We start from the raw sequence: 12319 nt of genomic DNA on the forward strand, positions 1-12319 counted from the left end.
ACCTTACCAACTATGTAACTATGTGATTTAAGCTGCAGGAATAGTATGCAGGAGCCAGAGCAGGATCCACTGATCACGGTTGCATTGCTACACAAATATAATAAATCTGGGTCCTTTTATTCAAGGATTTAACACTTGACTTTTGTAATTATGGAGTTGCTCAATTTTAGAGTTATGGAGTTGGTAACAAATGCTTTCCATATTATATAGTCTATTGATGAATGAAGGATAAAATGTAATACTTACTTTGGGTATAAAGAATCCTTTGAAAGTCACGTCTTGTGTAGTAGAATGTGGAACACTTGTTGGTGCAATATTACCAAACCTTTGGATTTCATGGATAACGGCATCAGTATATGGCATTTCTTTTCGATGTATCAAGCGAGGCTCTCTGTAACCAATGACTTTTTCAATTTCCTTCTGAACATTTTCTGGTATTCAAAGAAAGTAATATTTAAAAAAATTAAAAGATTTTGATTTTTCCTTAAGATATTACTGTTAATTCCCAAGCTTCTTGTTAGTTAAAAGATAAAGCCATTTCAGCAGTGTTTTGGTGGACTGACAATTATTTGCCATAAATTGATTCTTCTATCTCCTGTAGTTGACTTTAACTGCTACCTGTCCAGATAAAAATATGGAAGCTATTCCTCCTGACTTGTGTTTAAAAGTCATAGGTCTAGAGTTGCCGGAAATTGCAGTAGTGCTCCATATTCATAGTCAAGTGGCATGCCTCATATACAAATTACCTTTAACCCAGTTGCATGGGCTAAACAGTGGGGAGTTGCCTAGTAACATGGGAGATTGAAGTAAAGGGATAATACCATATGGATGTTCAAAGAAAACAGGGCACAAAATAAATCACTTACTTTGTATTTGTGGATATTTCATCATCAACAGGAGTCCCCATCGGAGGGTGGTTGAGGTTGACTCCATTCCAGCAGTGTACAAGTCCGTCAGTACAACTGTTAGATTTGTATCATTGAAATATAACTCTGGATTTGGCTTTTCCTGAAATTGATATAATAAACTGTATACCCTGTTTGCTTTAGCTATTATTTGCATTGATAAATTTTAAAAGCACCCATCCCCATACTAGGATCACCTCTGACATTTTTTTGTTTGCTGGTCCCAATCTGACTTAGAATATTGTAAAAATGTGTTTATAAGTGATGACTGTGTTTTTACTGGCAATGCAAAACAAATTGAGGCCAGTAGCTACCCATGTTGTTAGAGAGGACCTTAACTGAGAGAAAAGGACTAGCTACAAGTTGACCTTTTCCCCATTACTGACTCACCATGCCTTGTACTGCACCATGCTTTTGCGTGGAAGTGGCCATGCTAGTAGATGCGTTGCTTTGCATCCTCAAGTCACAGCTTCCCTCTAAAGATTGTTGGGAAACATTTTAGAAGCAGCAGAACAGGTGTAGAAAGCACAGATGGACAAAATGGATGAAGCATATACGTGTTTGGTGGAGCTTTATTACTGCAATCATACATGATGCTGGCGGGTGCAGACATTGCAACGTTTTTAACAACCAGTGATGTCACTGACCCCATTCACTTACATGGTCAGGAATGCCTGGCCATGTAAAAGCAAAGAGGCAAGGTGGTGGTGACATCACTGACCAAATATGACCATAGACCAAATATGAAAATTCTAAAATTGTCCACACTGGTATATATAGCGTCTGTATGATATCTGCAGCTTGCAACAAGGATTGAATTATAAAATTGCAGCACTGCAACTTTGTTTATATCATGCAGCAAATATGACCATGTTCACTGCACACCACATCCTCGCCTCTTTGTACATAAACCTAATGTACTTGTAAAAATCTTCTGTGTTTTATTTACAACTGATTTTTTTTGTTGTTGTGAATGAGTAAGGGGTACTAGGTACCCCTTACTCATTCACTTAGTGAATTTGGGCCCTTTATTTTGAACAGAGCTTTCTTGCTGAATAGAAGTGCAGAACAATCATGCTTGTACTATTCCTGGATGTCCCTGTCTGGTGCATGGTTTACCACTGCAACTACCAGTTGAACCTGTCTCCTTTAGAACTTTCTTGCAAAATAGCAGATAGAAACAAGCAGGTTCTGTATGAAATGACATATACCTCTTTTTGTTTGACAAGGAAGACATCAATGAAATTCCTCTGATCACTGACATCCAGCTGATTCCTCAGCTCGGTGAAGGTTTCTCTGATAAAAGTGTGCATTTCACGTATGTTTGCATTGACTTCTCTGTGACTACCAGGTAGCCATCGGACCAAAGATGGAAATGCATTGTACAGCTAAAAGGCAAATACAGTTAGTTTCCTGATAATGATAAGTAACCATATTCTGTGAACAGTATCACACAAATTATAGGTGTATGAAGGATATGTATTTTCCTAATGCAATACCCCGCTGTTTGTTGAAAACATGTCACAGGAGTGCAGAACAAACTGCGCTTCTGTGGCCTAAGGTGAAATATAGCGAAAATTGCTTTGGCCATACTTCTCCTTTAAAAAATGCGTAAATCATTAACCACTTCAAGTCCAAGCCTATTTCTGACATGTGTTGCTTTCAAGTTAAAATCAGTCTTTTTTGCTAGAAAATTACTTAGAAAATTAGACTTAGCGGTCTTTCAAACGCAATTATTTTGGAAAAAATACACTTCACTGAATAAAAAAAACAAAAAACTAAACAGTAAAGTTAGCCCAATTTTTTTTATGAACAATGATGTTATGCCAAGTAAATAGATACCTAACATGTTACGATTTAAAATTGCGCACACTCGAGGGATGGCGACAAACTACAGTACTTTAAAGTGTCGCCTATGGAGATTTTTAACATTTTTACCAGTTATCAGTCCAGAGCTACAGAGGAGGTCTTTTGGCAGAATTATTGCTCTCACTCTGATGATAGTGGCGATACCTTACATGTGTGATTTGAACACCATTTACATTTGCGGGTGCGAATTACCTATGCGTTTTTTTTTTTTTTTGTGCACAAGCATGCGGGGACAGGAACGCTTTAGACTGTCCCTTTTTAAAAAAAAAATCTGATTAGTTTTATTGTTGTCACAAGAAATGTAAACATCCCTTGTGACAGGTATTCTCTATGGATGGATCCAAATTTCTCTTTTGCTGTTAAATGTATTCAAAATGCCAAAATCGGCCTGAACAGACCTGAACAGCAGCAGGCCTGGGCAGAAGTCACCATATATGCTTCAGGACAATAAGGGACTAAGTGAGTAACCTCTGCCTGTTTCAACATCCAAAGCATATAGCCTATTGGCTACTGCTGATCTTTAACCTCTGCTTGGGATACTCTTGTGCTAATGTACCAGTGCTTGGATCAATATTGGAAGTGCTGTGCCAGTCTGTTAAAAGTAATTTCCCCTGGAAACAGTCTGGAGTTTTGTGCTGAGAAGACAAATATAGCCACAGTTGTCCTTGAAGTTCTTCTACACTTTTTGCCCCCAAAGCCTACAAGGGAGATTGCAGCTGAGTGCAATATTCAGAGGGACAGAATGCCATTATCCTCCACCTTTGCTTGGGGAATTCTCAGTTGGAGCCAGGTGTGCTGGCTTTTTGCAGGGAAGATGACTAAAAGTACTGGAAATCAAGTTGGGACTTGTGGCTAGCCAGGATGCATAGTTTTTTCCAGAGGAAGTACAGTCTGGGATCTTTGCTAGAAGTCTCTGATCAAGTTGTGCTCAATGTTCTATATTGACCAAGTTGTGGACATCCCAACACCCCATCCAAGTTATTTACCTGAATAAAAAAACAAAGCCCTTGGACTGGTTTTCAGACTACGTGTGCCTGCTGAAAATTTGAAAAGGGGGGCCCAAAATCCATCGGCCTCAGGGTAGCGCTACATATAAACTAATGCACTAATGGGTTGGTGAGCGGGGCCCTTTCTTTCCAATTGGAGTTAGTATATTTGATGTGGATAATTGCCTAATTGTTAAAGGTGATTTTGGAATTATGTTTAACCGCTTGCTTACTGGGCACTTAAACCCCCCTCATGCCCAGACCAATTTTCAGCTTTCAGCGCTGATGCACTTTGAATGACAATTGCGCGGGCATACAACACTGTACCCACATGAAATTTTTATCATTTTTTTCCCACAAATAGAGCTTTCTTTTGGTGGTATTTAATTACAGCTGGGAGTTTTATTTTTTGCTAAACGAACAAAAAAAGATGCAAAAAAATAAAAATAAAAAAATCATGTTTAATAGTTTGTTATAAAATTTTGCAAACAGGTCATTTTTCTCCTTCATTGAAGTGCGCTGATGAGGCGGCACTGATAGGCTGCACTGGTGGGCACTGATAGGCTGCATTGGTGGGCACTGATAGGCTGCACTGGTGGGCACTGATAGGCTGCACTGGTGGGCACTGATAGGCATAGTTAAGGCGGCACTAATAGGCACAGTTAAGGCGGCACTGATGGGCAAAGATGGGCACAGATAAGATGGCACGGATGGGTGGCACAGATGGGTGGCACGGATGGGTGACACTAAGGGGCACTGATAGGTACCACTGATAGCTGGGACTGATGGGCACTGATAGGTGGCACTGATAGGTGGCTCTGATAGGTGGCACTGCTGGGCACTGATGGGCGGCACTGATGGGCACTGGTAGATGACACTGATGGGCACGGATATGTGGCACTGAGGTGCAGCACCTTTGTTGAGGCAGATTGTGGGCACTGCTGGGTGGCACTGTGGGCACTGCTGGGTGGCACTGCTGGGTGGCACTGTGGGCACTGCTGGGTGGCACTATGGGCACTGCTGGGTCACACTGTGGGAACTGCTGGGTGGCACTGACGGGGGGCACTTATTTTTTATTGAGGTGGCACTGGCAGGGGGCAGGTGGGCACTAGCAGGGCTGGCCGTGATCGGGACTGATGTCCCGATCACAGCCGCCGGTGATCAACTCTTTTTTTTCTCTGACAGCGCGACAGCGCTGACAGTGCGAGGAGGAATAATAGCCGATTACCGGCTCCGTTGTATCACATGATCAGCTGTCATTGGCTGACAGCTGATCACGTGATAAGGGGTCGGGATCAACCCCTTGCTCGGATCGGTGATCAGGCGAGTCTCAGACTCAGGGGGCGCGCAGGCCGCTCGCGCACGGGACGACGTCAATAGACATAGTCCCGGCAAAGGAGGTCCGCGCTGTAGCCGTCATTCGGCTATAGCGCGGGTCTCAAGTGATTAAAATTATTTTCCAATGCTGATGACTAGGTACAGTAAAAGAAACTTAGGGAAGACTTGTGTGTCTTGATCCTAGGGAAGACTTGTGTGTCCTGATCCTACTGCACGATAGCCACATGTATGCCCAACCCACAGGCTATTATTTTTTTACCCTGCTATTAAAGGAAGCATTAATGGAAGGCAACTGGGCAATGTGGAGAGCAGAAAATGGTGCCAGCTTAGCAGTGATAGAACAATAAACTTCTAGAATATTTGTTCTAGTTGAATGTCATTGTGCAGGGGTTCTGTATACACAATAATGTTGTCTGGTCACATGGCCAGATCACACTCAACAGTTGCACTTCTCTTGCTGCCAGATATTCCCAGTACGTATTGACAGCACACTTCAGAATTTCTCTTTATCTGACAAAACTTCTTGGTTAGTGAGTGGCTCACCTCCTCCTCCTCCCACCACCTTCCTGTTGGCCAGTGAGGCCAATTTTGGCAACTTTACTGAAAACAGAGGGGGATTATAGTCCAGAAAGCTATTTGGCTGATAATTATCTCCTATCATTCTGGTGTTTTGAAAGGACCTCAAGCCAGCTAACAAGCCAAGGTTATCCAACAGTATCATGGTAAAATGTTTCAGTAAAAATAACCTTACCAAAACCATAGGGGAACCCATAATTCTAATATTATTATTTATTATTGTCAAAAGCCTCAGAAGTTTTGGATCATCATAGTCAAAGCGATGACCACGCAATATGGATTCCATGATATTGGCCAAAGCAGCATTCAGTATCATAGTGTCTTCAAATGGTTTTCCTGGAATACAAACAAAGATATTACTAATAACTCAAAGTTTGGTAATAATAAACATAATTCTAAGCAACAAATCTCAAAGGGTTACAAGGAAAGAAATGGTTGAACTTATTTTTGTTTTGCATAGGCAGAATGTCTCTGGGGGGTTTTGGTAACATACTGTGGCCTGCCACATGTTAGTGGATGTCTCTGGGTGGAAACTGCTGCATTCAGCAAACTTCTGCCAGCCAACTATGAGTTTGCAGAAGGGGTAAAGGTGATAAAAGTAACTGACATTGGGTCAGCTGTCCTGCAAAGATAAAATGGGGTCCTTTTCAATAAAAGGAGTGTGTAAAGGCTCAACCAATCTGAGCAGAAATAGGTGTAGTTTAGTCCCATCTCTTGTGTACATGTGAGAATCTATAGCAATAGTGAGAATAGTTGACGTGAAAAATTTGGGCTTATGTATTTGAGTTTTGGCAAACGTTGCCTTTGGCATTTGAACTCAGAGCTTCTCAAAACATATACGAGTCCATACACATGTGCATCGCAGTCAGATCTGCTTTGTATAAAGAAATTCAACGCAAATCAAAACTGGACAAATGCAGTGTCAGAACTCTAAACCACAGTACATTACTACTGACCTTTGTAGGATTTAAAAACTTTTATCAAACTTTGACACTCTTCAGTGATCTTATCTTCTATTGTTCTCTTCCCCATACCGAAATCTCGCAGTGTAGAAAGAGTGAATCGTCTCATGGCTTTCCAGTTATTACCATTTGAAAATATAACACCTAAAGAAAAAAAAATAACACATACAGTACATTCTACCAGTCTAAAGGGCAATTCCAGGCAACACATGAGCAGCTTAAAGCCCAACTGAAGGTTCCCTTACTAAATCATTGTGCTATAGCAATGGTTAAAATATATTGCACAGTGCTCCACTTAACAGACCTTTTTAGGGAGTGTGAGCACTGTTGATTTAAACTCTGTGCTGGTCAAGAGCTCACGCCCTAAGCAGCAATGCTGATTAAAAAGTCTGCTGCCAGCACAAGCACATTTGCCCTTGATGCAACGCTATAGTACAGAAAAAAAAGATGCCCACATTTATTCTCCCAGCCTGTCTGCATTCAGTTGGGCTTTAAGCTGTCCAGCAAACCACTCAGTTTACTTTAATTTGTGACTTTTGTGTAATCCACTGCAGACAGAAATTACAAAAATATTCTCATGTTAAGTGGCAGGTCCGGTCTTTTGAAGCCACTGTTGTGTTGACTCCTTACTTCTATGCATTTTTATAAGTATTTTACCTTTTAAAAAAGTGTGTTTGAACTCCTGCCTATATCAAAGAATGGAGCTTTTCCCACCTCAAATAAGCAACTGTGGTGTATTCACACCTCTGCATGCATCAGCCTTGGTAACCTTTATACTGTATATGTCAAAATGGAAATTGTCCACCTAGGATGTCTTATCACTGCTTAGGAACTCTATTTCTTAAAACTGGGGGTCTTTTTTTATCAATAACCTTGACCAGTGTATATAGCTATATTTCCTTGGTAATTTTGTCATAAAATAGAACACATTAAAAATGTATAAATACCATGTCCCTTCGTTACGTCCATAAAAACTGGCACAGGTGGTCTTGCAGAAAACTGCTCAGCATGGTTGACCAGTGCATCTTTTATAGCCTTATAGCCACACAGCACAACCATCTTCTGAGTTCCAATCTGTAGGCTGTACACTGAGCCATATTTCTCAGCAAGCTGCAAAAAAAAAAAGAAATGAAAAAAAGGGAGAGTCAGTCAGGACTTGTTCTCACCATTATAGATCAATGCAGGCTGAATGCAAGTGCACATAGAAATAATTTATTTTCAAGGTGCTTTGTAACACTGCTGCAGGCAATTGCTCCCAAATATTCCTCATCAGTTACTGTGTAAAGATAAGGACTTTACCCATGACCGTGTAAGGGTGAAGTTTCCAAAATTCCTCACAAACTTACACTGAAGCACGTTTAATTTCCTGTCACATATTTACATAGTTAGTCAGGTTGAAAAAAGACACAAGTCCATCCAGTTCAACCACAAAAAAAAAAAAAAAATAATTTGAATAATAATAATATCATACAATCCCATATACCCAATTCTATACCCACAGTTGATCCAGAGGAAGGCAAAAAACCCCAGCAGAGCATGATCCAATTTGCTAAAGCAGGGGAAAAAATTCCTTCCTGATCCCCCGAGAGGCAATCAGATTTTCCCTGGATCAACTTTACCTATAAATTTTAGTACCCAGTTATATTATGTACACTTAGGAAATAATCCAGGCCCTTCTTAAAGCAATCCACTGAGCTGGCCAGAACCACCTCTGCAGGGAGTCTATTCCACATTTTCACAGCTCTTACTGTGAAGAAACCTGTCCGTATTTGGAGATGAAATCTCTTTTCCTCTAGACGTAAAGAGTGCCCCCTTGTCCTCTTTGTTGACTGTAAAGTGAATAACTCAACACCAAGTTCACTATATGGACCTCTTATATATTTGTACATGTTGATCATATCCTCCTTAATCTCCTCTTATCAAGAGTGAATAAATTCAGTTCCTCTAATCTTTCCTCATAGCTGAGCTCCTCCATGCCTCTTATCAGTTTGGTTGCCCTTCTCTGCACTTTCTCCAGTTCCCCAATATCCTTTTTGAGAACTGGTGCCCAAAACTGAACGGCATATTCCAGATGAGGTCTCACTAATGATTTGAATAGGGGCAAAATGATATCTCTCTCTCTAGAGTCCATACCTTTCTTAATACAAGAAATAACTTTGCTTGCTTTGGAAACCGGTGCTTGGCATTGCATGCTATTATTGAGCTTATTATCTACTAAAACCCCCAGATCCTTCTCCACTATGGATTCCCCCAGTTGTACTCTCCCTAGCATGTATGATGCATGCATATTCTTAGCCCCCAAGTGCATAACTTTACATTTCTCAACATTAAACCTCATCTGCCACATAGTCACCCAATTAGAGGTCGGCTTGTAAATTGGTGACATCCTGTAAGGACGTTATTCCACTGCATAGCTTGGTGTCATCTGCACAGATGGAAATGTTACCTTTGATTCCAGACCCAATATAATTTAGTCCCAGCACTGAACCTTGGGGTACACAACTGATGTTGTTTTCGGAATATACTGGGTTCCCAAAACAACATCTCTCTCGAGTCTGGAGAATATCGGCTGGTGACCTCTATTCAGGATTGAGGATGTCCACATGGGGATCATACACTAGGATCCACTACATTGAAAGCTGGAACCTAATCCTTTGGGATTACAAGCGCTGTAGACCCACTGTCGTAAAACAGGTGGGTCCAACATTTCCGGTAAGAGTATCCATCGTGTATACATAGAAGGTTGAATCCTCAAATAGTACTCCAGATAAACAGGCTACTGTTGTTGGCATCCTCTCCACCTTGATCTATGGTTTAGATGGGAAGATTGATCACTTCTGTCTAATATGATAAGAGGACTTCTTGCATAATTTGATGAACTGACTTTAGTCCATTTTTCTGTATTTGTATTATACAGCTTTATTCTTTGTCACACATTTATTATTTATGACATACAGTTGTATGTATATTGTTTTGGGTGTTGTATACTACACGTAATACTTTTTGCAGTTTTTCTCACAAGTGTGAGACCTCTCTCTCTAGCACGGATTATTTGGATCCATTCACTTTTTAAATGTCAATGTGTTTCTCACTTTAGCGCTACATTTTTTGTTTCACACTGATAACCTTAGACCATTCAGAGTAACAATCATTAACCACTACTCTCTGAATTCTGTCTTTCTATCCAGTTACAAACTGATATTTCCAAACCTGTAGACTTTACCTTGCACATGAGCTGTGTGTGCGGAACTGTATCGAACGCTTTTGCAAAATCCAAGTATACCACGTCCACCGCCACCCCTCTGTCCAAGGTTTTACTTACCTCCTCATAAAAAGAAATCAGGTTTGTCTGACAACTTCTGTCTTTCATGAATCCATGCTGTCTGTTGCTTAAAATATTTTTTTCCTGCAAGAACTCGTCTATGTGGTCTTTTATTAATCCCTCCAGTATCTTCCCAACTATAGAAGTTAAACGAACAGGTATATAGTTACTTGGTAAAGACTTTGTTCCCTTCTTAAATATAGGCACCACATTGGCCCTGCGTCAATCCAGTGGTACTATTCCTGTCATTAATGAGTCCCTAAAAATTAGATACAATGGGTTTGAAATTACAGAGCTCAAATCTTTTAGGATCCGTGGGTGGATGCCATCAGGTCCAGGTGCTTTATCCACCTTTATTCTGTCCAAATATTTTGGACCATATCACTTTTGAGCCATTGTGGATTTGGGGCTGCATCACTACCACCCCCATTATGAACATGAGCTCCCCCATGCTCCTTTGTATACACAGAGCTGAAGAAAGTATTTAATAAATTAGCCTTCTCTTTGTCCCCAGTCACCCACTCCAGATTATTTTGTAAAGGGTCTACATGCTCAGACTTGACATTTTTACTATAAATATATTTGAAGAATTTTTTGAGGTTTGTTCTATCTTTTGCAATCTGTCTTTCATTTTGAATTTTTGCATCCTTGATTTCCTTTTTACATATTCTGTTATATTCCTTGCAACATTTAAATGACACTAGCGTTCCTTCATTTTTATATTTTTTAAAAGCTATTTCTTTTATAGTCTATAGCTTTTTTAACTTTGGCCGTGAGCTTCATTGGTTTTATTTTTAGCCTTTTAAACGTATTGCCGTGGGAATATACTTTGCCGCGAGATCACAAACAGTCTTTTTGAAGAATTCCCATTTCTGTTCTGTGCCCATTGATGCCAATATTCTCTCCCAGTCTAGGTCCCGGAGAGCAGCCCTCATCCTTGGAAAATTTGCTCTCTTGAAATTAAGTGTTTTTATCTTTCCCGTATGTGATTTTTACTTACAGCTAACATCAAATGAAATCATGTTATGGTCACTGCTACCCAGGTGTTCCTTTATCTGAACATTAGTAATAAGTTCTGCATGGTTTGAGATTACAAGGTCCAACAGAGCATCATTCCTAGTTGGGGCCTCAATAAACTGGACCATAAAATTGTCCTGTAATAGGTTTAAAATTTTTTGCCCTTTAACTGTCTAGCGGTGCCATTACCCCAGTCAATTTCTGGATAGTTAAAATCCCCCATTATTATCACTGTTCCAGCCCTTGCAGCCCTTTCTATCTGTGCAAGGAGCTGAGTCTCCACCTCCTCATTAACATTGGGTGGTCTATATCAAACTCCAATGATTAACTTTGAACTACGCATATCTGTATGCAGTTCCACCCATAATGCTTCAGACTCTTCACACTCTCCGTCCACCAGCTCCTCTTTCTCACTCGCTTTGAAAACATCTTCTTCTATGTGCAAAAGATCCCACTCTGAATAGCCTCTAATTCTGACTCTGGCTGCTTGCTGTTACTAGGCCTGAGGCCCGCAGTACCTCTCCCCGGAGGCCTAGTAGTTTAAAAGCATGTGTTGGACGGTGGACTACTGTTCCCATCTAGCCCAGCTTGCAAATCCAGTGCCTTTGGGCCACATCGATTTGACACTATTCCCCACAGTCTCTCCTCTGATCCAGGACTCCTCATCAATGACAGTGTAATGATGAGGACTTCACCAATGACCTTGTAAAGGTGAAGTTCTCTCACAGACTTCCTGGCATGTCTCCACATCCAGCCCTCCCCTCCACTGTTGTACACTCTTTCTTTGCCCCGAGTCCTCGATGGAGAACTTAACCAGACTGTATGTTCCGGCAGCTTCAGCTGCCCCTCTGCTCCAGGAATTCCTCATCAATGACCGTGTAATGATGAAAACTTCACCATTGATCGTGTAAAGGTGAAATTCCCTCACAATTCTCCCTGGGCCTCCTTGTGCGATCTGTGCACCCCCCCCCCCCAGATGGGGGTGCCCTCCTGCTGCTGTCTAGTACTCCATTCTCCACTTCACCCAGCCGACAACTCCTCCCAGTGACCTGTTACCTCAGCTTATGTAGGATGCCCACCCCCTGCCACATGAGCTGCCTGCCACTCCAGGTCTAGGCCTTGCCCCTCTTCCAGAACATTCTCCTTGGAAGCAGGGGAGGCACCTCAGAACTAGAGCACAGGTGGTCACACCCACTGCTGCACTAACCACTCTCTGCCCCCAGAACAAAACAGAAAGGCCTAGCTCAAAGCATAGATCTGCCTAAATTTACCTGTGCTGACAGTTTCCCTAGCAAAAATCCTATGCTAGCACCTACCTATGGTAGATGCTGCTACAGCTGCATC

General features: G+C 41.3%; 1 protein-coding gene across 1 annotated transcript in view; it reads right to left on the minus strand.

The window, feature by feature from the left end:
• LOC143986767 (uncharacterized) overlaps window positions 1-12319 on the minus strand; it is a 126891-nt gene that overhangs the window by 18206 nt on the left and 96366 nt on the right. Inside the window, exons 15-20 of the mRNA XM_077485172.1 lie at window positions 7584-7746; window positions 6631-6780; window positions 5850-6010; window positions 2117-2293; window positions 867-1008; window positions 247-431 (exon numbers count right to left, since the gene is read on the minus strand). Coding sequence (XP_077341298.1) covers window positions 247-431; window positions 867-1008; window positions 2117-2293; window positions 5850-6010; window positions 6631-6780; window positions 7584-7746 — 978 coding nt within the window. The remainder of the gene's footprint in view (window positions 1-246; window positions 432-866; window positions 1009-2116; window positions 2294-5849; window positions 6011-6630; window positions 6781-7583; window positions 7747-12319) is intronic.

Source organism: Lithobates pipiens, unplaced genomic scaffold, assembly GCF_037356315.1.
Source record: "Lithobates pipiens isolate NorthernLeopardFrog02 unplaced genomic scaffold, aLitPip1_a1.2 Scaffold_18, whole genome shotgun sequence".
NCBI lineage: Eukaryota > Metazoa > Chordata > Amphibia > Anura > Ranidae > Lithobates > Lithobates pipiens.